Below are 27,838 nucleotides of genomic sequence, written 5' to 3'. Positions count from 1 at the left end.
TTATCTTCTCCTAGCTAGGTAGCTGCCTTTCCGGGCTGACGTCCCAACCTGGACGGCCAATTTCTGTGGCACGGTCAGAGTTGCCAGAAGTGTGGTTATACCAACAGCCTTGTGGTACTCCGGATTTCTGTAGGGTTTACTCCTTAGCCTTTCCCTCTCCCAAAGGTTTCTACAAGGCAGTAGTTCATTGCAATTTACTGGGAACTAGGATTGCAGGCACCAGGGCATATCCACTCGCCGGTGTACCATGCATGCCTTTAGGGGTTTAGTCTCCTCCAAGACCCTGTGGTTCTGCTTGAGGCCGTAAGGTACCCAATTTCCTATCTGCTACTTCGAGGAGGATCCCATATCTGGGCCACATAGGTCTAACTGTGGAGAGGCTATACCTGGCAGATAAGACTTACAAATAAAATTTTGCTTTTCTCTCACAGCAAGCTGCTAGCCAGGAATGGAGCTGAAAGCGAGGGTGACAAGCACAGACACATACAACACACACACTGTTCGCATCACACAGCCGTTTAGCAGACAAAATTGATTAGTAGCAACTTACAAAAGATTAATGATGATACAGAAGTTCCGGATTACAACATATATAATCGCCATATTGTACATATAAGGTCTTTTATTTACTAGAGTATAAACATTATTATTACTCTTTAGCATCTATTTGTTTCTGTTTTTAACATTGCATTATTCGCTATTTCGATAAAGTATAGAAATTTTTATAACTTTTAGCAATAATCTTAAAAAAGTCATCTCTATATATCATGTTTATATATAATGGACATGAGTGAATCTCATCTTCCACACAGTTCACGTCACACATTCAACAAATTCTTTCATTTCTTGCAAGGGTGGTTTGCTGTCCTACAGTGATTAATTTTTTTTTCATATCCTCCACTTTCAATCTGAGAACTTACTCTAAATTTGAATAGAATTTTTCTTTGTTCAATTTTTTTTATTAGTAAATACTTTTCAATTTCAAAACTTCTTTTTATATAGAACCGTTTATAAACCCTTGCCATAAGTTGCCATACTGGGACCTCAGTGTTTCACGAACATATCTTATAATTGTTCTTTTAAGGTAGTTCTAAACACTGACAAAAAGTGCTTTTTGGACTTGGAGAACAATATATCATTCACATAGAGGTATAGGTATTGAGACAATTTAATTCATTTTCAACACGGGATACCTGCCTTATTTCTGCAGGCAAAATTATCAAAGACAAAGGACTATGTTGGAATAGAAACATCGTTGTTAACTTACTCTAGAGAAAATTATGAATTCAATTACTTTTTCTTGGTTTAATATAATGCTAATCATATTCTAGTCTATTACACATTGTGTAATTAATTGTAAATTATAGCATTTTTTTGCGGTTACACTTATAAGGGCAGATCACTCTATCTTCCTATAAAACTACCTTGAAATTAGAACTCTTTATGCATTAGATTGTTAGTAAATGTAACTATTATTCAATTGTGATTTAGGGTCCATAAAATTTTCAGAGGTGGGGATAAAAATCCATGCATTTACAACAGCACGCCCCCCCCCCCTTTCCACGGCAAAAAAAAATCAAACATGAAAAACTATTTGGGGAATTTTGACTTTTTTCTCAAAAATTATCTTTCAATGACATTTTGTAAAATCAGCACAACAATATTTAAAAAAAAAAAACTAAAACGAACCATTGTTAAGCAATCTCTCTCTCTCTCTCTCTCTCTCTCTCTCTCTCTCTCTCTCTCTCTCTCTCTTTGGTGGTAAATACATCGGGCTCGATATTCAGGGTTGAATTTTGTGGATGACAACTTTGCAGAAGAAAATTAGGCCAAGGTTATATTATTGTTGCAGTGTTGCATACACAAGGCAGAATCAAGAATGGCTGCACCAACGGTAGGTATTTTTACAGTAATTATTTCACAAACTGTAGTTGGACACTGTATTTATTTCATTTTTGAAATATGAAGGAATCGCCAGAAATTCCTCTGTTGCAATAACTGCGTCATTTATCTTCCTTGTATTCTACTAAAAAAAAAAATAAATAACGCCATCAATTAACGAGGCTCAATCTGGTTGGAAATTACGGAAACGGCATGATTAAAAAATTTGATTTTTGGAAATGAATTTGTATCTATTATGCTAAGAAAAATAAGAATGAAATTTTGATATCTTGCCTTTATTGTAGTCAAATGTTGGCACTTTCGAGATATGGACCATTTTTCATGTTTTTATACACGATTACATACAAAAACTACACAATAAACAAAAAAAATGACAAATTATTAAAAAAAATAAATAATGAAATGTTTTGATTTTCACATTTATCATGCAATTCATATCGGGAGCCAGTCAAAGCGCCCCCTAATAAAAAGGTAACGGGTTCGTTCGTCCTATCTACCTGTTCGCGGGAGTCCATTCGCGCAGGGTCCGTTCGCCCAAAAATTTCTTCGCCCAAAATCTTGTTCGCCCTACAAAAGTTTCGCCCAATAGTTTATATATATATTGTATATCAACTTATTTCAAATAAAGATTAACATATATTTTTATTTCCTTTACGAACTTGGGTTATTTTTTCTCAAAGTATTGTACCAGGAACAATGTTTATTTGTAAATCTTAATTAATTTTTGATTTGATTCTAGTGCATTTATTAATGACTTAGTGTTTGCACTATAGTTAATTAGATAACTACTATCAATGTAAATTGGGGGGATAAACCCGTGTTGTTTTTATGATTTGGGCTATGTTTTGACAACAATTAAGGGACTGAGACGTTAATAGGTCCCTTATAGAACTGAGCAGCGGATCCTAAAGGTTATACCTTTCAAGAATCTCAGATTCTCCCTTTGATCTCAAAAAATGATTTATAAGAAGATGGAAGATGAAAATTCAACTATCAACCATGGCAGAGGCCAACCCCCCGTGCCTTTCTTGTATTTAGTAGCCTATATGACCCTATCGTCTGACGGTCTGTTTTTTTTTTTTTCTTTTCGAATGTACCAAAAAATGTAGAAAAGAAATTCATTATATTATATTCTACTTAAAATCTGGGTGAACAGACCCTGTGCGAACGAGAAATTGGGCAAACGAACTCTGGGCGAACAAGAAATTGGGCGAACAGGATATCGGGCGAACAATTTTTAGGGCGAACGAACATGGAACCTAATAAAAATGTCCCAGTCAAAGCGTCCCATAATTTTAGTCAAAACATCCCCTGATTTTAGTTAAAGAGCCCCCTAACATATTTTGATAGAAAAAATACTGCCCCCAAATATTGGTCAAAGCGTCCCATAATTTTAGTCAAAGCTCCCCATAATTTTGGTCAAAGCGCCCCCTAACATATTTTTATAGAAAAAATAACGCCCCCAAATATTGATCAATGCGTCCCCTGATTTTAGTCAGCGCGCCCCAAAATTTTGGTCAAAGTGCCCCCTAACATATTTTTATATTTTATATAAACAAATCTTTACTGTCCTCAAGAAATGGTCAAAGCGTCCCCTGGTTTTGGTCAAAGCGCCCTCTAATATATTTTTACAGCGGAAAAGAAAAGGTTCGAGTCGATCCCAAGGCAGTGTTTAAAATGTTCTCTGATTTTGGTCAAAGTACCCCCTTATAGAATTTTTTTCAGGTAACTGCTAAACAATGATAATATTATAGATACAAAACAGTTTTATTCCGTAGCATGTTTGTCAAAATATATAAGGGGGCGCATTGACCAAAATCAGGGATGTTTTGACCATTGCTTGGGGACGGTTCCCAGACGATTTTTTCTAAGAAAAAAATGTAAGGGGGCCCTTTGACCAAAATCAGGGGGCGCGTTGACTAAAATCAGGGGACGCTTTGACCAATATATAGGGGCGGTTTTGTAACATCATTTTACTGTAAAGTTCTACAAGGGGTGCTTTGACCAAAATCGGGGGGAATTTTTACCAAAACCAGGGGACATTTTGACCAAAATCAAGGGACACTTTGACGGGACGGTTTTTATTAGGGGGGCACTTTGACTGGATTTTTTCATATCCCTCTTTTAAAAAATGAAAAGAAAATCGGAGGTAGCCTTTATTGCAGTGAAAAGGGGGGGGGGGGGGGTATCAAAACACAAAAATAGGACTTATTTTAGGCAACTAGATATTTTATTAGTTGCAATAGATTTACATAAAATCAACAAATGATTGTACTGTATAAGTTTCTAAAAATTAAATCATTCTTACATTATGATATAATTTTCTCTTTATGCTCAATAAAAAATGTTGAGTATTATAACACTTCAATGTTCGAGAAGGAAGACTAAACTCGTTTACTTTTGGTTGCATTGGGATTTTTTTTCTAAGTTAACTCACAAATTGAAACAAAACAAGATAAAATTAATGAATCTGTAACAAGAAATTGATACCTCAAAATAAATTATGTTTCAAAGTTGTTTATTAATTAAAAAAAAATATTTTCTAAAAACGCGTAAGTAAGAAAAATGCCAGAATGAGCAAGCTTGAGGGGGGGGGGCACTGAGGGAAAACCCCACTGAGGCACCAATCAAGTAATTTAATGAAAATGTGTTAATGACATAAAAGCAGGGTTCGACACTAACATTTTTAGGCTTTAGTCCGGCCGGACTAATGCTTCCTTACTTTAACTAGTCCATGCATGATTTTATGAGTCCGTCAAAATAAATAAATAGAATAAACATTGCACTGTTCTTTTTATACTTTATTTTAAAAAAGTAAACAAAGCATTTACGTAAAATGTTTTATTAAAAAATTCCTTGAAATCTGGCTATCAGGAACTACGATTGTACTCCTATTCTCATTCATTTTTCTCTTTACTAGTTACATCATCCAAACATCCGACATCTTTCTTATGGTCATACTAAATCTTGGTCGCTAAAATGTTTAATTTCATACCAATGAGTCCTAAAATTAAGCGCCGATTGACTCAGAATCACCTAATTTCCAGCCAAAAGCCTAGAAAGCTAAAAATACAAACGGGGTTTTCAATTGAAAGTTATCAAGAATATTGAAAATCGGTAAATAATTTATTTTTTTTCCAGAAAAAATTATCAGTCCGTTCGGACTGATTGGCCACAAATTTTATTGGTCCGAATGTCTGAGACTAACGGACTAACGTTAATGTCGAACCCTGAAAAGTAACAGAATTTCTGTTTCTAAATGATGCAAATTTAAACAAAATAAATGCCTACTTTAGCTTCTTGAACAAACCCACAAAAACAAACAAAACACACAATGACAATTTGACAAACAAATTCACTTTTTATACTTATGTTTTAAGTGTGCAATCCAATTCTAATTATCTTGGATATTATCATGATTAATATATAGAATTTATGAATCCAAAGAAATATAAAAACAACCTTATAGTCAAATCAATATGCAAAAGTGTCTGAAGCAAATTGAAAGGGGTGGAGTAGGGGCGAAACTAACAAAAAAATTGGGACTAAGCCCAAATTTTCAATTAATAATAGTACTATAATATGTCTATCTTTGCAAAAAAGTTGGAGGGACGGTACCCCCCAGCTCCCTGGTTCTGATGTCATGTGTGTATGGATTGATGATCAATTCATCATTATGATAAATATAATTATATACTAATGAAAAATCTGAACTGTTAAAATTCTCAATTAATTAGTAATGCAGCTGAATTTATAAATACAAAATTGAGAAGTATATTATATATATCTATATACATGATATATCTCTTCCTTTTGTTAGATAAGTGCTTGAAAACTTAAGAAATGGGATTAGGTCTTATTGATAAAGATGACAAAGAAATATCCATTGAAATGAACAATTCTCTTCCTTGTTCCTTTAATTAAGGAGATAATGTTTGACGTTTTCCTCTAAGTAATACGTATTTATCAGTCATAAACCCCCGTCCTTAACATGTCTGAAAGATTGGATCATAAGTGGACTACAAGAAGTTGATACAGTATTATATTGTTTTTTTTTTTTGCACATACAAAACACTCCCTTAATTATACCATCTTTAAAAATTGCCCTCTTCTGACTGACCAATCGAAAATGCCCTAACTTTTTTAACCTGCAGGAAAGTTGAGGAAACAATATTTTTTCATTCCTGTATTTTCTCTGACATATAGTAAGCGTTTATCGTCAGAGATATTCTTGAAAAATTCTCACCAGTACTTCTCCAATATTCCAACACTTATTATTCAGGAGAAGGATGGCCTTACCTTAAGGTGTTTGGCTTCTGACATTAAAAATAATTGAAAATGATTTTTTTCTTTTTTAATTGTAAGAATAAACATAATAAATTATTTTAAGCCAGAAAAATGCATATGAATATGATTTAATTTTCAAGCTATAGGTGTTCCTGACAAAGGGAGGTAATTCTTTCATTTTAGTAAAGAAAAAGACCAAATTTGTGTTCAACATATTTAATATTTATTTTAAACAATGAAATGTTTTCAAATCATTCCAACCTTTTGCTATCTTTTAAAAGTAGTCATAGGGAATATAAATATTGATAAAATAAAAATGATAATTGATAGAAGATAAAATTTAATTCTTATCAAAAAGGACACACCCTCATACTAAAAAATGCCCTTTTTTCATTTCACAGGGCTTATAAAATGAGCTTGGAAAATAAATTAGAAATAATTAAAAAGTATTTTTTTTTCTATACATTTGTTACTAAGATAAAGTGCTTAAAAATGGTGTAAAAAATTGTATATCAATATGAGTTACTTTTAAAGATATTTTAACATGAATTTCCTCTGACCCATTTTTCTCAAATTTTGACCAGAGGAAATTCGGATTGATTCTGTTTGCTTCTTCCATGATTTTGGGGGATTTTCTATTTGCCTAAATGAATAAGTGTATTGAAACTCAATCTTTTTCTTTAAAAGAAAAGGGACATTTCATTTTTTGGGGGGACTATTTAAGACTTAGGGGAAAGAGGGGATGGTGGGGGGGGGGGGGGGGTGGTTAATATCTATTTTCATGCCCACTCACATTACCTGAGGATAATTCTTTAATAGTTTGACTAATCATGGCTTTGCCTGTTCTGAGTTGAGAGAATTTTACAGACATTTCAAATATTTTTCTATGCATACTTTGCTCCACTTGTGGCCCATCCTTCCCCCAAGAAGTATTGAATATAGGGTATGCAATGCAAATGTCATCTTTTCTTCAGTGGTTCTTCAGAAGATTTTTGAATAATGCCACCAAAATTCTTAATTACCCCCCCACTTCAACAGGGCGAGACACTTCCTATGAACAAAGTTAAATCCCCTTAATTGAAGTTGGGCCAGTTGGTCTTTCAAAGAAATAAAATATATCAAACTTTACACACCCCAGACAAAAGACCGATTGCCAGACAATCTTTGATCAGAAAAGCTCACTCGGGCTTCCGTGTCAGGTGAGCTAAAAACCACCACATAGTAATCATTTCACTATAAACGTTTCACAGCAAATTTCCAGTTATTGAAAATGAAGGGAATAAAAAAAAAGACTAAATGAATGTTTTGAACTACTAGTTGTACCAATAACAGCTAGTTTAATTTGCGTCATGCAATGTTAATTTCTCTTGATTTCATTGTATCAAACAAAATTTTCTTTATTCAAGATGAAAAATGATCAACTATTTAACTTTATTGAAGTTTATTCAGATCCATGTTTCTTGTGATAGAGATCTATCAAATTGTTACCTTTACAAGTAACATACAACATTTTTATATACTGTAAACATTAGATTTTTTGTGCCTTTGACAGAAAACTGCTGTTGCTATATCAAGAACATCGCTAACTTTATGACCTGCGTATTTATAAGTACACAACAAAACTTTTGCTAGAAATCAAACCTAGCCCGATTGTTGAAAATAGATTACTGCCAAGTATAGGTCATACACAATATTAAACATTTACAGAATGTCCATTCATATTCATTTGTGCATGTTTCAATTTAATATGCACATGGTCTTCTTCAATAAATATCAAAGAACACCTTTTAATTTTTCAGGTATGCTCAAAATATGGGTAATGAAAATAAATTGTTGTCAATTTCTAAATAAGGATTTATTTTGAATGGAAAGAAAATGTTTTGTTCAAATACAAACTACCTATAACAATAAACATTGAAAAAAACAATAGTACATGGCATAATTATACCCCTGCTCTGAAGCACAGGGTTTATACTGTTTTTCTTTCTACACTTGTGTGTCTTTCTGTCAGTAACAAATTTTTGTCCAATTTTTTCAGCAATCACTCATCATGCTCAATTGCTCATCACAGATGCTTTAAGTTTTAGCACACTCTTTCTTTAGACATGCCGTATGTTGGAATTCGTTTTAGACGAATCTGATGTCAACTTCCTGTTTATCTGTGCATCTGTCTGTACCACAAATAGTAAATTTTTGTCACAGTTTTCTCCAAAACTACTCATCACATTTGGAATTGGTTTTAGACGAATCTGATGTCAACTTCCTGAGTATCTGTGCATCTGTCTGTACCACAAATAGTAAATTTTTGTCACAGTTTTCTCCACAACTACTCATCACAGTTGAAATTGGTTTTAGACAAATCTGATGTCAACTTCCTGTTTATCTGTGCATCTGTCTGTACCACAAATAATAAATTTTTGTCACAGTTTTCTCCACAACTACTCATCACAGTTGGAATTGGTTTTAGACAAATCTGATGTCAACTTCCTGTTTATCTGTGCATCTGTCTGTACCACAAATAATAAATTTTTGTCACAGTTTTCTCCACAACTACTCATCACAGATGCTTGAAATTTTTTAGACATGTAATATGGTTAGATTCATTTTTGTACGAATCCATTGTCAATTAACTTGGTTTATTCCTGTCTGTCCATATTCACATCAGATTGAGGGTATTACTAGTGAGCACTGGCTCACAGAAATCAAACAAACAAACAAACAAACAAACAAACAACCAAACAAACAATAATATAGTTACATACAAAGAACATCATACAACTGCGTTACTGCTCAGATCTGAGAAAATCTGCAACAGAATCAATGATTTTTCTAGATTTTGTCACACGCACACTGTTATCTGTTATCTCTGTCAGCACATCCTGTACTCCCTCCCTACCATTTCTGCGATAAGCCAGTTGTAAGTGTGATAAAGAGAGTCCACTGCTGGCAATCTTATTTCCCATTCCATTCGAAATCACCTTTTGGTCCAATAAAGGCTTTAGTGTGCTCATTAGACTTTTTGTTGTGTTCTTGTGATGGAATATGGCAAAGGCAGAGTTTGAAGTGAAAGATGCAGCAAGTTTGACTTCAGGGGAAGGTCCTGTATGGTCCAACAATCTCTTCAAGGCTAAGACATCCTGTAATGAGTCATGCGCACTGTATTTGTCTTGTAGAATTTCTTCGAAGAGGTGTAACTGTGAGTATGATGAAAAGTTTGGATGCGAAATTTTGAAAAGAGGTAAGGTATCAATGAAACCAATGACTGCAGATGAGAATGCCTCCAAAATGTTTAATTTACTCAAAATGTTGAACAGCACAGGAAGGTCAAACACTTTGGAGTTGTGTCCAACTAGAACAGCATCTGACTCCGATTTCTTTATGAAGTCGATAAACTGGATCAGTGCATCCTTAATGCTGACTGTCTCAACTTCCTCATCATTGTGGTACATTTTATTGTTGACTACTTTTATTCCAGTAATTTCTGTAGCTTTTGAGGACATTGGTTTTTCTGGAATGATGTATTTGTTGAAAACCTCATCATTTCTAACTGCAGACAACTGCACAATATGAGAATCCCTTGCTAAAAATAAAAAACAAATAATTTAATTTTGATTGTAACGCATCATTTGATTGGATAAAAAATTAATGTAAATTGTATAATCTGGTTTGCTTACGTCACAATGACTTACAACAAATTGTATCAATCCGCTTGACGTTACGTTTAAAATATGAACTATTTGAAGGCATTATAAAGAGAAAATCTGTCTTGTTTTATATTCTTGATGATTGAAAATTAAATCATAAGGAGTGAATTACATGGCAACCCAAATTGTACTGCTACAACCTGGGTTGGAGCAGTTTACGCTTTTTTATAAACCGATTTGAGGTTTAGAAAGCGTAAACTGCCCCAACCCAGGTAATACAGTATAATTTGGGTTGCTATTTAATTCATTCCTTAAGTAAATTCAAGTTTTTAAAATTAAAAGCATTAAAAAAAAATACATACAAAAATTGATATATTGTAAATGTATTATATTTAGCATGTATGATATTTGGAAGAAATTGACTTTTGAAAAAAATAAGCATATTTTTGATTTAGTGCATTTCTTCATTTTCTTCTTAATGTGTATATGTGCAAGACATTTAGCGTTGTACTTGATTTAGCGGTTGCAGCGTTTAGCCAAATCCGCTATTAGAATACACAGCCAAATGTAATCCGTTTACAGTATGAATGATTTAAAAAATTTTGAAACATTATAATAATAGTAACCCTCTTCCCCAAGACTTAACTCCTTCAAAGATGCTTGAATTCTTTCAGAATATGCAATTTCTTTTTAATCAGTGTCCTCAGAAGGAAGGGTAAAGTTTTGAAAGATATAAAACATGCTCAACTACTTGTACCAATACTGGAATTATGCAAGAGTCTCCATTTCTATTTGTTTTCTATGATAACTCTAGTATTATTATTTCAAAATGCATACAAAAAAATACCGGAAGAGGGCCATAACCATCAGCATTGACTTAACATTTAAATCTAGGTTCTTACCGAGTCCAGTAGTTTCCAAATCAAAATAGATCTCTTCAGCATTTAACAGCTGACTTGAAGGGAGATGATCATACTTTGGAATTGTTTTTGGAGCTGGAATTTCAACGATGTCAGAGGCCTGCTGGAGATCACATCCTGTTAAATAACTGATGCCTTCCCTTGTTTCTTTTGTAGAAATACTTTGAATTCTGTAAAGAAGATGTATACTGTAAAACAAATGATTCTAAACTGAGGTCTTACTAAAGGCCTAGCAAAATAAACAATCACCTAATGTACAGCTAATGAATTAGGAGTTGTAAATAAATGAAAATCCTGAGCACATCGGCAAGGAAAGAGCTAAACATAGCTTCTCTTTTTTTTCGGGGGTGGGGGGGGGGGGGGATTTTTTTCCTTTATTTTCCTATGTAAAACTTTGATCCACCATGTATGATTTGAAAAAAAAAATTAATTCTACTTTACCTGAGGATGCTTCCATATTAATATCACCAATCATAGCTTTGCTATTCTTGAGAATTTTTTAAAAAATATATTGTACTGTAAAATGCAATTGTGGCCCCGCCCTATCCCTGGGAGTCATTATTTAAACAATCTAGAATCTACACTACCTGTGGATGACTTCATATCAATATCACTTATCATGGCTTTGCAGTCCTTGAGAAGAAGATTTTTAAAGATTTCAAATTCTCTATATATTCCTGTGTAAAACTTTGATTGGCTATGTGGTCCCACCCTATCCCCCAGGGTCAAGATTTGAACAAACTTGAATCTACACTACCTGAAGATGATTCCATATGAGTTTCATCTTACCTGGCCCAGTGGATACTAACTTTGTAGCAAGTTTGGTTGAAATTGGCCTAGTTGTTCTTGAGAGGAAGATGAAAATGTGAAAAGGTAATGACAACAGATACATTTTTATCAGTAAAGCTCACTTGAGCTTTCCGCTAAGGTGAGCTAAAAAACTGGGTATGTAGGTAGGTAAAATTTTTATTTTAAGATTGCAGCAAAGCAATATGCCCTCCCTTCTTTGAAAAAAATATTTATCAAACCATGCTATTTATACAAGCATACCGTAAATCTTTGGTGATTCAGAAAACAAATCTTAGTAACATGCAAGATATTAATTCCCACTTAAATTCATACTTATCATCATTCACTTGTTCTTGGGTTTATTTTCATTTTTGAGGTTGTCAAAAGGTTTTTTACACCTGACAAATGACAATCAAAGTATACTAGTACGTACTTCCTGGCTTTCAATTCTCTCCTTCTCCTTTTAAATTTTTGTGTCACTGAAATGGCCTTCTGTCGCTTTCTTTGTAAATCCCTCAGAATGCACTGTCGTCGAGTATAGTAGCCAGGAGAGAGGCCCAATTTCTTGTTAACCTTTAATAAGACATATTCCACGAAATTAGCAAAAATGTCCGTCAATTTTTTTAACAAAGTTTTTACAATAAATATACTTGAAAACAATTTCTTGTATTTTTAATTACATTTTAATTACATAGATTTAATTATAAAATTAAAAACATCGGCGGAAATTTGAAGATTTTAATCTGAAATTGAATCATGAAATTTCTAAACTGATTGAATTTTGACGGAATCAACTCCCGTGTTTGTTGTACCTGGGTTTATCGATCAATATTTCATTTTGAGAGAAGAAAACATGGAAGAAGTCCTTTTGTAATAATGGTATGTATAGTTAATGTTATTTTAAACAAAAATTGCGATCTTGATTCTGAAATGTATGTCAAAAACTTTTAGATTAAAAAATGCAATTTTTTTTGTTGGCATCTGTCAAATGTTATGACGTTAGATCAAGTGTAGAAAATTTAAGTATACAGGTAAATTTTAAAGTTCTAGAAAGAATATAATGTATGTAGATATCATTTTCTATACATATCACTTCATTTAAACTAATTCAGAAAACAATTCATGAATAAAAGCGTGATAATGTAAATGCTATCGTCATTCTGTCAAACTCTTTTTGCTGCAATGTGACGTTCGCATAAACTTTACTTCTTCGATCGTACGAGTTGCAGCTCTTTGTTATCAAAACAACTCTCGTTGAAAGAAGGCGATTTCTTCACCGTTTCCGGTTCAATAATGGCTTGCAAGAAGTAGCAACGATTTGCGCATGTGAACTTCAAAGAATATATAGTCTGTCAAAATATATGACGTTAGCTACGTTGTGACGCTAGCAATTTAAATGACCGTTTTGCGTTTTAATTAAGCTACGTTTTCTTAGAGTTTTTTCAACTGAATAACTTTCTAATGCATTCTTTGCAACCATAATAAAAAAATCGGCGCCATTTACATCAATACATGCAAGTTACAGAGGATGACTTCTGCTAACGTCAGTTTTTGACGGCTTTTAATTTGCGAATGTCACACATTTGACGGACTTTTTTATTTTCTATAAAGTTGAACAGAAAAAATTTAATAAATTTACCTGTAACTATTGAACTGTTGAATTGAAATCACTTATAATCGATATGCATTAGAATTTGAGCAGTGTTTATTCTCATGGTGTCAACACTGGTAATAAATGGAGGAATTATGATATCAAACCAATATATTCGAATAAAACATGGGTTGGGTTAGCTTAAACTTTATATTTTACTAACTTTGTTAGAAACATATGAAACGGGGGGGGGGGGGGGGGGGGGCTCAACCACATATACATTGGTTTGATATTATATTCATTACTTATCACTTTATTTGAAAATAAATATCATTTGTATTTCATTAGGTAAATTTTGAACCTAACATCATAGGGATCATTGATACATTTAGAATGACAGCGACCAGCGATGTTGCAAATCAATGTTGTACAAAGTTGACAAAGATAATTAACAACTTCTATGTACATGTATGCCGTATGCTTAAAAACAGCTAACTAGTTATAATTTATGTTAAAAGGCTTTCCCCAGAGATCAACAATCTGCAGTTGATGTTTCTGACTCACCTGAGAGGTGAGTACATGTAACACATATTTATTATGGCAGCAGTGAAGTAATTCTATATATTGTTGAATCAAGTTAAAGTTGCTTTACATCTCTGTGCCTTAGAGCTAACTAGATGTAATTTATATTAAAGGATATTTCCAGGCATTCTATGTGAACTAACCAAACGTGATGAAACTGGTCCGACTGAGAGGTGAATATATACTGTATATTGCAATTTATACAGTATTTGTATGGTACTTGATATAATGGAAACTAAAGCGTGTAAATTTTAGTAAAAAGAAAGTGTACACAGGTAACTTTAAAGCTTTAATTAATGCAACATTTCTTCAGCTTTCCAGTAGACCAGTTGCAAGCACAGGACTTGTCTCCACTACTTCCTGGTAGTCCATTTTCAGTGTCCAGTGTTGACCCACAGATCCAGAATCAAAGGTATATCTTTAAAAGTTTTGATCTCATGTTACATGCCCAAATTAGAAATGAATAATACATGGATGGTTTTTATCATGTTCTTGCCTTGCAATTTTTTAAAGCTACTCTTCAGGGACATTCATTGCTGTATCACATGGTTCAAATATAATTCTTGTAAGTCCAGAAATTGAAATTGGATTCTAATTTCCTTTTATTATTAATGTTTTTTAAAGTTTGTTTCATTGAGTTTCATGAAAGTTAGTTTGAAAATTCACTAACTTGAAGGCTTTAATTGAACTCATTTTTTAATGGGTTTTTTTTTTTTGCAGATGCACATTTATACACAGAACTCTATTTATTAGGCTTATAAGTAAAAGAAACTTGAAATGTCATTTAACTATAGGAGTATTTAATACTGTACATGTACATGTAAATGGATCAAACAAATAGTTAAAATATGTCTTTGCTTTTGAACAGGTTGATTATTGGCCGTATGTTCATTTTATGGACTTCAAAAAGTCCGTAAAACTTTGGGTGGAGGGGGCAATTCTCCACACACTTCTCCCCTCAGATGTTTTGAGGCCGATTGATGTCCCATCTGTGGAGATGAGAGGGTCTCGTGTATACTATCGTAAGTATCTATAGGGGTAGTGATAATGATATTAAGCTGTTAAGTATAGTAAACTTGGGTGAAATTTTTCACAGATATTAATTTTTGACAAAAGTTGAGAACTGGCAAGTGTGAAATAGATTCAATATCATATATGACTTCTTTCAACAGGATTTACCAAAGAGACAGAGAAGACCTTTAGAGGAAATGAAATGAATGAATGAAATTATACTTTAAATCACCTCATCATTAAATATCTTTGACACCATTTTGTGTTTTTTCTTTGATGTATTTATTTATACATGTCTGTCTATAGACAAAAGGGATAAAAATCTCTAGAATCTCTTTCATTATAAATGGATGCACAGTAAACAAGGACAATGCCTGTCAGACACTGATATTAGCAACAATATGTCTGTCTAATTTCAATTAGCAATATGTTTTTCCATCAAAAATTGACAGTAGCATTCTGCAGTTCCATCAATGTGCTAGGTAGCAAATTGTGTTTCTGTCAAACAACAACATTAGCCTCACGAATATCCGTCAAAAATTGACACTAGCAACAGAAACAAACAACAGTTTTAAGAAATCTGTTGATGCAAACTAAAACAAAAATATAAATGTATTTATATAATTTTCACAGTTAGTGAATAGGATGATGTTAAAGTTAATATCATCAAAGATGATTTAGGAATTTGCATTTCTTTGAATTTATAATGTCACGTACATTTTCCGTCAAACAATCTGTCAAAAAGTGTGACAATTGCAACAACATTTTGAAATTAAAATAATTAGTTATTAAAAGGGTCCATAATTTTAATTTTTACATATTTTTCTCTTTTGATGTACATATTATCACTTTCAATGCAAAAATCAACCAAACTAACATTTTGAAAAATTTCTCCTCGTGGGAGTCATTTTGTGCATTTTACATGGAATATGTCATAAGGATAAAAGAATCTATTATGTACAACTACAATGTACATACATATACAATACAATTTGCTTTTGATTAAAATTTGCAGAATTTTCAAATGTAAGAGATAACTTGAGTGGTTCAACTCAAATATGACACAATAAGCATGAAAAAATAAAAATTTACAAACCTTTACAAGATATTTGTGTCCAACATTTTTCTGGGCTACACATGCAGCAACTCTATATCTGAGGCTTGAAGAAGAGCTGTAATGATGGGTTTTTGGGGCTTTTGCAGACACCATTCTGTGAAAACTCTCATTCGACTGTGTGCTTCCTAAGCATGAAAGACGATCAGAATGACTTGCATATGAACTGAAGACTTCTTTCAGATCATCCTGAAGGAACCTATCTTTCAGGGGTTTTCCATGTGGAAGTGACTTGTACTTCAGGTTAGGGTTGTTAATGAAGTTGCACCACCTTGAGGAGCAGTGTTGGTGATCTCCAAATATGTGTAATGGAATTGATGAAAGGTCTTCTTTGATTTGAGAAGCATTTCCTTTTCCCTGTGCTATGGAGTAACTGAAGCATTTCTGAATGTACTTTATCACAGACAAAGTTAGAGTTGAATGTTTTTTCTTCAAGGTAAACAAAGAGTTTGTAAACAGTTTCTTTAGATGATTTTTATCAGACAACTTCTTAATATCAGCATTGACATTAGCTTTCAGTCTTGCAATAGTGGTAGAGTCCTCATCTCCAATGATTCCATCAATGGTTATTCCTTTACTTTTCTGTAGATCTTGGACCATCTCAATAACCATATCTGCCTCCATGGCCTTTGAACTACCCTCCCAATTCTTTGAGCACTCATGGGCTGCTGGATTCTTGTTGGTTGATTCAGCTACACTGCATACTCTGCAATTCTTAGACCTCAGGGAGTATGACAATACTTTGTCGGAGAGAGGACCAACCATGGAACAATGACCTGAAAAATTACAAATTAGAAAAACTGTATAACTTATAGATGTATTCGTTGTTTTTATTAAAGCATTTTTCATGCATTTCTTAACTTAATAAAATGTATGTCTTAATACTTTGGCAAGGAAAATCAAACTCGATCACTGATGTTACATGTATGCATTTGGTAATAACCTTTAACCCCTTTAGTCAGCAATGAACCTGTGCGTCCAGTGCACTATAGCATAATTAGGTCAAATATTTATTTTTCATGAGGGGTGCTGTATAAATAATGCAAATCGTTCAACTTTAAAAAAGTAAACAGTTGCTTTAAAACGTGTTTGCAGGATGCAATAGGGACCAAATTCCTACTTCTTTGAAGTTAAGTGTTAATTTAAATTTAATTTAAACAATATTTTATTCACAGATGTTATTGTGAATAGGATTGGGCAGCAGGCACAGCCTATTTTAGCCCTCTCCCTAATAAGTGTTCTAAGTATTGACAATGCTTTGGTAAATAATGTTTCTAATAATTGTCGTTAAAAATTGGTTGCGTGCCATAGAGCGATTAGGGAATATGCTAACTGTGTAAAATCACCTAATATTTTAATATTTTGATTTGACTCATTATGAGTTTGCGTTTGCGTTTGAACATTTTTTAATCATTTTGTTTGTTTCGATTCTCTTTAGGGAATTTTCTACAATGAAATTGGGAAAAACACATACTTTTTACCATTGGGAATGGGGCCCTATACAGCCCCCCTACGACCCCTAAAAAAAACCCTGAGAAGCATAAATTTTTGTGGGCATAAAATTTTTTTGTTTTGACATCAAAAATAATCTCGTCGTTGTTTTAAAACTAACCCTAGGTCTAAAAAAAAATATGTTTGTTTCCTGTAACCCGACCTACCCATTCAAATTACCCCCCGGGTGATTTTTTTTATTGACAAATGGCAAAACTTCGTTTGATCAATCAGCTGATTCCATTTATTAAAAAAAGAAAATTAGCTTGTAGCTTAACTTGAGACATAAAATATGTCAACTTAGTTTACATCTAAGTTTGATTAGTTATAAAGAGTAATCATTATTATAACAACAATTTCCCCCTACAACTTTCTGAAGATCGTTTTCTGCCGCTAGGTAGCCATTTTGGATGCCATGTTGGGTGTCAACTGTAGATATGACACCTGGTATATTGAATCCAGGGATGTTTGACAATTCATAAGAAAAAAAAGAATCCAGACCTACCGACCCTTAATTTTTTTTAATGTTACAGGAAACAAACATATTTTTTTTTAAAGCCCTATTCAATGTATAGTCATATAAAATTTCGTGTGGGATTTAATTTTGTTGAATTTTCCCCCCGAATATTTGTGCTTTTACAGTATTTTTACCTGATAAACTATCATATGTCTTTCCGCTACCCCGTTTTTGCCATCCAGCATCTACAGCAACAACTAGTCCATTTTCGTTCATCTCTCTGAAAAATAGATAAATAACAGACATCAGTTATTAACTGTGAACCTGTCTTCTTTAGAACACCCCCTAATGTGCATAACATTCTGCATATTTATCAATACAAATTATACTGTACATGATTAAACCTTATATTTATCAGTATATCAGATTCTATTAACTTGATCACTTTCAATTATTATTAGGTATTCCCTATGATTTTCATTTGGGGATCAAAACTAAAACACAAGGCTCTTGGGGCTTGGGCCACAATACTCTAGGAAGTCACTGTCTCTGTCCAATCTAATTAAAATTTTTTAATTTTTCCTTTTTTAATTCATTCTAGGAATGAATTTAATAGCTACCCAAGTTATACTGTATATCCTGGGTTGTGCCAGTTTTGGCTTTCTATACAGCGAGGCTTTCATTTCAAAGCAGGTTACACTATTATAACTTGGATAACTATGAAGTTAATTCCTTATAATTTGATTCTCCATCAATAAGTAAAGAAAATAACTATTAATAAGACAATTTTTCCTTCAAAAATGCATGCAATTAGTACATACATGTATCTTATATGTAAAATTAAATGGGTTGTTATGTTTGTGACATACATGTTAGTAATTGTGACTTAACCAACACAGGTTATACCATATGACCAGGCCATCCTTAAAAAATTGTTTTTTTGTGGTAACGCGACCGACTCACCAAAATCCACCCTACTGGTTTTTTTGATGGGTTCAAAAAAATTTTTTTTTTTACATAACCATTTTCTAATTTTATCCTATTGACATTTTTTTACGTCCCCATTGACCTGTAGACGCCGTTTTTTAAAAAAAAAACTGATGTGTTCTGATATTTGATCTGTTACAATAAAAGATTGGATTCATTAAGAATGCCTTAATTTTCTTGTTTGATTAGTAACTTAAAGTGAAATCTAAGACATAGTTAATACCTCTATATAACAGTAATTTAATTCTGACTTTTTGTCTCAAAAAAAAAAATAATAAGCCTACCTACCTACCCACACCTAAAATGATCAGGCGCGTTACCGCAAAAAGAAATTTTTTTAAGGATGGCCCCACTACACATGTATGCTGGACACCCATTGATCTGATCAGAAAAGCTCTATTGCGCCTTTGGCTCATTTGAGCTAAATAGTGAGATTTAAACTGAATTTATATTGTTTACACACTCATTCATCATTTCCAGTTCCTTCTGCAAAGCATCAGACATAGACTCTGCAGCAATGTCTTCAACAGCTCTGCCTATCTCTTTCTGTCTTTTGTCCAGCATGGCATGGCTTACAGGTGGTATATTAAGCTCAGAAAGGAGACTGTTGACTTGGGTTGCACCAATACCAACATGTACAATTGCTGTAAATACAAATTCATAAATGTAAAAAAGAAATCAATCTAATCACTTTTAACAAGAAGCTTGTGAAATACAACACTCACCTTAGTCTCATTTATTTTCTCTCTTTATTACCAGAAATTAAAAATAGAACCCATACTTTTAACAAACTAAACCCCTAGGGGTAATGGCAACAAAACTGCATGGAATTGATCTACAAAGAAGCTCTTGGATTCTAAAGGTTTTGTAGGGTAAAAATGAGGTCTACCGATTAGACATCAGAAACATTTCCTTGACAAAACTATGTTTTATGCTAACTTTGACAATTTCAGGAGGGGTTTGTGCCGGGTGTGCCCCCCATTAAGTCTGCCACTGATTATATATATCAATTTATAGATACATATACCTATTTACTGGCTATGAGGACAAAAGCAAGTTTATTGTCCCCCACGACAGCAACAATTTCTCAAGGTGCGTCCAAGTTGCTGTTGAGGGGGACAACAAACTTGCTTATATTGGAATAGACAGGTAAAACTCAATCAGGCTCTTGTGACTTGACAATAATATACATGTAACTGATGTAGGGGATGTGTACGTTAAACTTCTTACCTGCTGATAGCTTTGTATTTACATCCCACACTCTTCCATGTTTTTTCCCTGTTTTTACATGGTTAATATGATTACACTTTGTATTGCTGCAACAGACCTGAAATGTTTATGTAAAATCAATGAATTCCTAATTACAGGTCACTGTTCTAAATTCATTCACCATTAATGAAATCAAATGCTTGGGAAAAAAGAATTTAAATATGCATTACTTCAAATTATTTCAAAGAAAAAAATGTAACATCTTTCAAAACTAAAAATATGGATATATGGAATACTGCCTGTTTTATATGGAGTAAAATTCAAGGAAAAACCTTTCAAGGTTGTTTTTATACAAACTGTGCAAAAATTGCTGAGTTCATACCTTTAACAAAGAAGCTAAACCATATGTCAACACAGAAATAGTGTGTGAAAGTTGTAATGGTAAGCCACATTTACAACATCCCCGCAAGCCCTCAGCTAACACTCCAAGTTCTACTACTCTCCTCCCCTCCTTCCAATCCTCAGATGTAGTCACTTCTTCCCCATCAACCACCTCCTCTCTTTCCAGTATATTCAAATTTGGCAATTCTATGAATAATGAATAAAAATTATCACCATTACACATTCTTTATTTTCTACTGTAACACATCCTGACTAGTTGACTGTTTAGATACACTGTGTAGTGTTAAATCTAGACCCTAAAAAGGGCATGGTAATCCAAGAATCAAAAGCGCGCGACCGGAGATCTTGAGGGCACTTTTTAAACACATGATAATGTCTTTAAAATTATAAACATTTATTTTTACATACTTTAACATGTTTAATTACGTTTAAATCCTTTCATATTGAAATCTTTATTTAAACAAGTAATTAAAAGATCAATTCATATATCTGTATTCCATTCACTTTTAAAAAAAATACCAACACAATTAGCACACCTGGGCTGACATAACAATTGTTGAACAAAAAGAATATAAAAACATCCAATTTCTTTAATCCAAAAATTAGTAAGGTTACACTAGAGAAAGTAATAGGTATGAATCTAGCTGAAACCTGCACAAATTATTAAAGTTTGAAGGTATGATTTTTTTTTTACCTGCTTGGACTGTGTTATTTGTGTACTAGTACAGTCAATTTAAACATTGAAAAAAAAAATACTTTTTTTCCAGGGAAGGGGGGAGGGGCATTTTGGAAAATACATGTAGAGACCATTCTCTTTACTTGGAAAATACTCTACCAACATGATCAAGTGAAAACTGATCTTAACCCCCCAAAAAATTGAATGCCATATATATAATAAATTTGTTAAAAAAAAATCTGGCTTCAGTTAGAAACATTGACCCTCAATTTGTCAAATCTATCAGTTTATTCAAAGAAACTAACTTAGTTTGTTGTTTTTAAGCCTTTTTATCATATTACATTCAGTTTTTGGCACAATGTAAGTTGACTTTATTCAGATAAAATATCAGTTTTTTCTTCAACTACGTGTTTTATTCTACTTTCGGTTTAAAATCAAAGTACTGAAAGTACTGTTAGACGGAGGCTTCATATATTAGAGAACACAAAAGAAATATATATAAAATATATATATCATACATAGCTGTAAAGAATATTTTGAGAAATAATGTGTGTGGTTTTTTTTTTCAATTCAACATTTTTTCAAAGGATATCCCAATATTCATGAGGTTTTTGGGATATTATAATTTCATCTTTGTAATGTAAACTTCGCCATGATTAAAGTTCACTGTTATTTAGATGAGCATCTTCGCTAGCCAAGGGATTCCGATCCGATACCTGCTCTACAACCCTTGGCAGATTTAGTCCTATCAAACGGGAACTTTGATTGCGCCGCATATCGCCGTAAAGTCCCTTGAAACTCTTTAATATTTGTCTGATGAAAATAGCTGTAATATATGAAGATCAATATGACGTTTGAAACAATATGGCGACCTCCATGTGGAATATATTCCAAATAACTTCATACAGCTCATTCTCTAACCAGAGTTGTCTTCCGCTACGCTCACTACACCTCTGTCAACGCTCGTTGTACAAGATTCTTGAACAAATTTTAAATAGTTAAAATCTTAAGTTAAAACATTAAGTAATTGTTGTAATTATTGATAAAGATGATAATTCATCATTTATTTCAAACATATATTCCCTCAAAACGATTTATTTTCAAAGTTTTAAGGGAACTATTTTGCGGAGTAAAAATTAAAATCTTAATTAAAAAATCCTTTTAAGGTGTTACAAATTAAAATAAATATTGTTTTCCGATAAGAAATATAACTATAAACGACTATTAATACATTTTTTAATCATTTACAATTTTTCGAAGAATCTTGTAAAACAGGCGTTGACAGAGGTGTATGTGGGAGCGTAGCGGGAACGACAACTCTGGATAGAGAATGCATACAGCTGTGGGCAGTGGGCACACCTCAAAAGTGGAAGAAAGTATTGTTCTTCTTGGATTTTTAGTCAAGAGTTTGACGCTACTTTCTACTTGTTGCCGTATCAATTATTATCAATGAGCCGTTACATTTGATTGGCTTAAATTGATGCATCTAAAATGCGGAACACGGACTTATGTGGTAATTTTAATAATTCTTGAAAACATATATAATTAAAAGAAAAAAATAAAATTAATTAACCCCTTGTTTTTTAAGCATAGATCACGTCCTAACTTTCATCCATTGTAAATATTCCTTTTATTTTGTGCATAAAACACGAACAGACTTTAATTCAGCCGATAATCGTCGATTAGTAAAAACCTTGCGAAGACTCGGACTTCGCAGCCAATCAAATTCGTTTGCGCGAGTTCTAAAATTTTTGGCCAAATCTGCCAATGGTTGTAAAGTAGGTATCGGATCGGAAACCCTTGGCTAGCGAAGATGTTAGATGAGATACTTTCAATATTAAACCTTTCAACGTAAGAAACAGTAATTGACTAGGCCTGGTTAACATAAAACTTAGACGGGCTAACTTTTTATCCCAGTCTCATTCAAAGAATATATAGTGGAAAAGCGAGACTGAGATCAAAGGTGAGCTTGTCTAATATAAGTTGTATGCCCCCAGGCCTGGTTTGATGAATGCAGGTCTAGTATGTTCTAGTCATGAGCCCACTGGCGGAATTAAAAGGGGCCTCTGGCCCCCTCCCTTTTGACTCAAAAAAAAATACACAATATTTGATAAATGAGTGTTTTAATTGCGGCTGTGGGCCCCTTCCCTGACCTCAAACTGGCCCCCCTTTTCCAGAATTTCTGGATTCAGCAATAGGCCTCAGCCAGTCAGGAGTTTCTATATTTCAAGATATCTTCTTTATAGGTCACAGAGACCTACTGTTAACATAATTATGACATGTAACAGCTACCAAGATCAAAATTTTTCGGCCTTATTGTAATAATGTTATAATATGAGGTAACATGAACAACATAATATAGTACAGTTTGTCTTAAACCTTTGTGATACAAAATGGAGAGACCTAGCTTTATGCAACACAGAATTTTCTTTAAATAATATAAAGTCATTAACATGCAATAAATGTTCGTTCCAGAACACAATTTTTGAGTGGAATAAAATATACTTTCTTACTTAAAGTAAACAGAACAATAAAGTTCATAATACTTGCTATTTCACAAGTTTAAATTGTTTTTGGAGAACTGGGGTATTGCTTACAATAACAAAGATATATCTTGACAAATTTGACAACCAATATTTCTGGAATTATTAAATATAGTATTTCATCATATGACAGATTTAACCCAAAAAATGTAAAAAAAAAAAAAAAAAAAAAAAAAAAATAGTTGACATGAATACCAATGATCAGAAATACATGTAATCTTGTATATAAAAAATAATTAAAGTTTGAGATGTGAAAGAGGTAAAACACAAGTATCAACTGCAAATAAGGATCAATGATAAGACAACTTAATTATTTCAGAAGATATAATTTTTAATTATTAATTAGGAAATAATGTGATAAATCATGTAAATCCTATGAACCAAGATTTGGGTTGTACCCAAAGGTCAAAAGTTACAAATGCATTTTGATCTCAATGTCAGAGTTGCCGTTTGTTTCTCTCTTAATCTAATGTGAGGGTACCCCAAACACTCAAACCGCTTGTAAAAAGTGTAAATCTATTTTCATGTGTTTCCTAAGATTATACATAATTACAAATAAAGAATCCAAAATTAAACTGTTAATATTCCTACAGATAAAAATACTATGCATTTGTTCATTCATCGATCCTTTTCAGATTAAAAAAACTCCATAAAACCTATTGAAGCAAGCGTCAAAAATCGGCCGCAAACCAATTTATCGGCCCTTTCAAGAAGAAATTAGAAAAGGAGTGAAAATGAGATTACAAATCAAGCACAAAAAATTCCATTAAAACTGAAATGCTTGATCTATTATTAAAATATCTTATATTTATACGTGCGACATAAAAAATTTGCATGCGGCATTAAAGGATTTTCTTCAATACATAATACAAGTACATCTGCGTCTCCACACTTAGTTTGATACAAGCGAATTCTGGTGGAAGTTTTTACAATTAAATATAAAACTAAAGTTAAACTTATATCTATCTATAACTAGAGATAGTTTTTACTTTAATAAAAGAAGCAATTGATAAGTGGGGTTCCTCGATCACTCTCCGCGGATGTTACCCCCCCCCCCCCAACTCCCTCAAGATCCGCCACTTCATTTCTTCTCGTTCTTGTTTTGGTGCGAGAATCAGTGGGAAAAGGCTCGGCATATTGTAAAACACGCTTTATCGTCGTCTATTGGAACAAAATCTCCTAATATTCTGTCTGATAAAATATAAACAGTATAAATCACATTCTTTGTTACATATTCCGTAGGAAATGTATTTACATACACGTCATTTTAAAAATATTAGACAAATCCTGTTTATTTAAAAAAAGTAGAACTGTTTGTTTATACTTGTATGTGACGCGATCTTTGTTTTAGACTATGCCTAACCTTGCGGTCGGTGTTACTAAGAGTCGATTCAAATAATTCCACCGATAGATGGTGCTTGGGAAATCTTTCCTGTTTACATTCCATGGGCAAGACAATCCCTATAACCGGAGGCTGTAGGACAGCCTCCGTCTAAAAACGATCCTGATTTTAATTAGTTAAAAGTTTACAAGTTAATTTATCTATGGTCTTGGGCTAATTCTTGCATAATCAATGCAATCAAATGACAGTTTTTCAAGTTAAATCCTCTACCCTGACAGCCTGAGGCATGTTAATTAGCCAGGTGGCTGTGTGCATGCGTTCAAGCGTGAAGTGATTTCCTGTCGTGATATAAACAAAGGGATTATCAGCGTGCACTGAATAAACAGAGCAGCTAAGGAATATTGCCTCAACTGGGCATATTTATTCATTTTTGGTTAGGAAATAAGGGCATGGCGCCGAGAAAAAACGGCATGGCGCCGCGCCATGCTAGTTTGCTTTAGATTTAACACTAACTGTGAGTTACTAAATTCCAAGAACCAGTTTTCAAAATAATTCATTGTGCCGATATACAAAATATTTTTCCATATACCGATATTTCTCAAGATATTCTGAAATCAATAGAAATATGATCTACTAAATTCTTTTACTCGACATTTGCTTGGAACCTGGTCATTCACATGTAAACAGACGGTGTATGAGGTGCAGCGAAGAGTTGCATAGCATTTGCAAGATCTTTCAACATTTTAAAGTTGATTTCTTACTCCAGATTGTAAGGTTAAGTAGTCTGTATTAATAATAATAAGTTAATATCTGGATCAACAACTACACTGCCATTTTGATTATGAATGTAAAAGAAGCTATATGATTGAACAATTTTTTCCTGTACTGCATTATCATGTCAGATTATATACCTTTCTATTTTCAAAACAATTAGGCTAGCTAGACCGCTAACATTTTGTTTGTGACTTAGTAAGATCATATGATCCAATTAAAGAAAAATCATGTAAATCTCAAATTCAAATGAGCAAATATTCATTGAGTTTAGAACAGACTTTGGAGAAAATTTGTCCTGTCGTTCCCGCTTAACAATTAGTGTTGGGCCCATTGGCAAGCTGATGTCAATTAAAAAAATTTAGGTCAATTTCGGAATTGATTTCTTAATATCTTAATAAGTATAAAGAATTACGGAATGAAATTTGAAGGAATGAAGATTGTTTATATATGGATAGATATGGATAAACAGTAAATTTGTAAAGCATTCAATGTAAAAGAATTTTATTGGGGAAAGTAGGTACCCTATGAAAAGAGTTCCATACCTTTATTTCTTTTTAAACCCCTCAATTTTTTTTCTAAGTGATCTAAAGGCCTGTGGGTCAAATGAGTATATCTTTCATCACGTGCAGTGTATTAAAATAAAATATAGTAATTATCTTTGATTAGTATTGTCATGTAAGGTAAGACATCAGCAAATGTAATTTTTTTTTTGTAACAGCTAGGCTTAGTATATATATATTTTATTGAAATCCACATATGACATCATGTATAGTTAAATTTATTATTATCAAATATGATTCAAATTTCCATGCTGCACTTTGATTACAATAGGCCACGTGGTTTTCAATAAAATACCCCCCCCCCCCCCCCCCCAAAAAAAAATATTTTTTTAAAACTTTGTTGTCAATCAGATGAAAACTTGTTTTTATCATTGAAATATATCATTGAAAATTCAATTATATACTTGATAAAAACAAGTTTTCAATGTCTTAGTTATGTCATGTTGTTTTTCAATGAAATATTGAGAAAAATTCAATATCTTCTCTTTTGGTGCACATCTTTAACATGTTTAACTATTATAATTTTTTTTTAAATAGCTACACGAAGTCATAGTTCAAAAAGTCTTTAGATTGGACCTGGTATATAAAATGAACATCAACAAATTCATGTACCTCCCTTTAACATTTCTAATAGACCTATGTGTAATCATGGTAATTTAGATGCAGATATGAAAACGAGTCTTTTAGATTACGTATTTTACATGTACAAACCGTGATCGTGATCAACGCTGACAGGGGTTGCACTGGCGGAGTAATTGTGGTCTGTAAGGATAGCTCCCCTAATCCATCGAGTCAATTGCCCTGCAGATACTTTATCATATCTCTCCTTCTGCTTTTTCGAGACGAACCCATGGCGTCTGTACTTTGGTTTCACCATCTCAACCAAAGTTACCGCGCAGACCTTGACTTCTCGTCTGCTTTTTGTTTACATTATCGTAATCCGGTTCACATCCGCGAAATGTAAAATGCTTAGTATATGTTTGTTTTCTGGCATAAAAAATCGTTTTTATGTAACTTTCTATGGATGATGATAATAATTATTTGTAGAAACTATTAATTCTCTGCCGTATTGAATTCTTTATTATAACGACATTCAGACCAATTTCCGGCAGTTTGAGTTGCGCGGTGAATTCAATTTCGTCAGAAGCGAAACACCTTAAGAGGTAGTCCGCCGAAAAACCAGGCAGGGTTGTATTATTAGGCGGCACATCGAATGTGACGAATATTTGATATTTTATTGAAAACAATATCAATGTAGTCCAAATGGAATAATGTAATCGAAGATTTGTTTTAAAATTGCTTATTTAGTAAAATATCCTTTTGTTTCGTGTTTTTGAATTCCGCTATATAAACCATTGAATTTAGGTCAGAAACAACGAACTGTAATTTCCAATACTTATTTAACAGGACTATAATTCATGCTGAACTAAATCTAGAAATATTTCGTCTTTCAGTTTCAAAAATAAAATTGGTGGGCAAAACACTTTTGATAGTAGTTTTCTGTCAAAATACAGAGACGTTTTTATGAAATTTTGCGATGTAAGAGTTATCTCCCGT

General features: G+C 33.0%; 3 protein-coding genes and 1 long non-coding RNA gene across 4 annotated transcripts; 1 reads left to right on the top strand and 3 right to left on the bottom strand.

The window, feature by feature from the left end:
- On the bottom strand, nt 1-9,936 carry LOC134250835 (uncharacterized). The gene is made up of 3 exons (XM_062733175.1): nt 9,879-9,936; nt 8,977-9,769; nt 1-169 (listed from the first exon to the last, which is right to left on the bottom strand). The coding sequence occupies exons 1-3, from the start codon at nt 9,934-9,936 to the stop codon at nt 1-3; spliced, it is 1,020 nt and encodes a 339-aa protein (XP_062589159.1).
- LOC134250837 (uncharacterized) lies at nt 9,137-27,197 on the bottom strand. The gene is made up of 4 exons (XM_062733177.1): nt 26,993-27,197; nt 20,367-20,572; nt 10,736-10,923; nt 9,137-9,769 (listed from the first exon to the last, which is right to left on the bottom strand). The coding sequence occupies exons 1-3, from the start codon at nt 27,156-27,158 to the stop codon at nt 10,864-10,866; spliced, it is 432 nt and encodes a 143-aa protein (XP_062589161.1). The 5' UTR covers nt 27,159-27,197; the 3' UTR covers nt 9,137-9,769; nt 10,736-10,863.
- On the bottom strand, nt 11,882-16,593 carry LOC134250839 (uncharacterized). The gene is made up of 2 exons (XM_062733178.1): nt 15,823-16,593; nt 11,882-12,115 (listed from the first exon to the last, which is right to left on the bottom strand). Exons 1-2 carry the CDS (start codon nt 16,462-16,464, stop codon nt 11,882-11,884), a joined length of 876 nt encoding a protein of 291 aa, XP_062589162.1. The 5' UTR covers nt 16,465-16,593.
- On the top strand, nt 14,600-14,984 carry LOC134250838 (uncharacterized). The gene is made up of 2 exons (XR_009988617.1): nt 14,600-14,737; nt 14,888-14,984. It is a non-coding gene; the product is annotated as an uncharacterized LOC134250838 (long non-coding RNA).
- Nucleotides 27,198-27,838: the final 641 nt, after the last annotated feature.

This window comes from Saccostrea cucullata, unplaced genomic scaffold, assembly GCF_032062105.1.
Source record: "Saccostrea cucullata isolate Sc308-1 unplaced genomic scaffold, CSIRO_AGI_Scuc_v1 ctg1795, whole genome shotgun sequence".
Taxonomy (NCBI): Eukaryota; Metazoa; Mollusca; class Bivalvia; order Ostreida; family Ostreidae; genus Saccostrea; species Saccostrea cuccullata.
Note: the sequence above shows the minus strand (reverse complement) of the source record. Positions and strands in the feature narration are given on the sequence as shown.

Excerpts from the sequence above, each read along its gene's own strand:
- LOC134250835 (XM_062733175.1), bottom strand. The coding sequence starts at position 9,936 with ATGCCTTCAAATAGTTCATATTTTAAACGTAACGTCAAGCGGATTGAT. Across the intron at positions 9,770-9,878 it reads GCGGATTGATACAATTTGTT|CAAGGGATTCTCATATTGTG; the intron begins GTAAGTCATTGT and ends TTTTATTTTTAG. Across the intron at positions 170-8,976 it reads GATTTTCTCAGATCTGAGCA|AAACCTTTGGGAGAGGGAAA; the intron begins GTAACGCAGTTG and ends ACTGCCTTGTAG.
- LOC134250839 (XM_062733178.1), bottom strand. The coding sequence starts at position 16,464 with ATGGAGGCAGATATGGTTATTGAGATGGTCCAAGATCTACAGAAAAGT. Across the intron at positions 12,116-15,822 it reads GACACAAATATCTTGTAAAG|GTTAACAAGAAATTGGGCCT; the intron begins GTTTGTAAATTT and ends GTCTTATTAAAG.
- LOC134250837 (XM_062733177.1), bottom strand. The coding sequence starts at position 27,158 with ATGGTGAAACCAAAGTACAGACGCCATGGGTTCGTCTCGAAAAAGCAG. Across the intron at positions 20,573-26,992 it reads CAGCGTTGATCACGATCACG|AATTGCCAAATTTGAATATA; the intron begins GTTTGTACATGT and ends CATTATTCATAG. Across the intron at positions 10,924-20,366 it reads GTTTAGCTTCTTTGTTAAAG|AATTCAAAGTATTTCTACAA; the intron begins GTATGAACTCAG and ends TCTTCTTTACAG.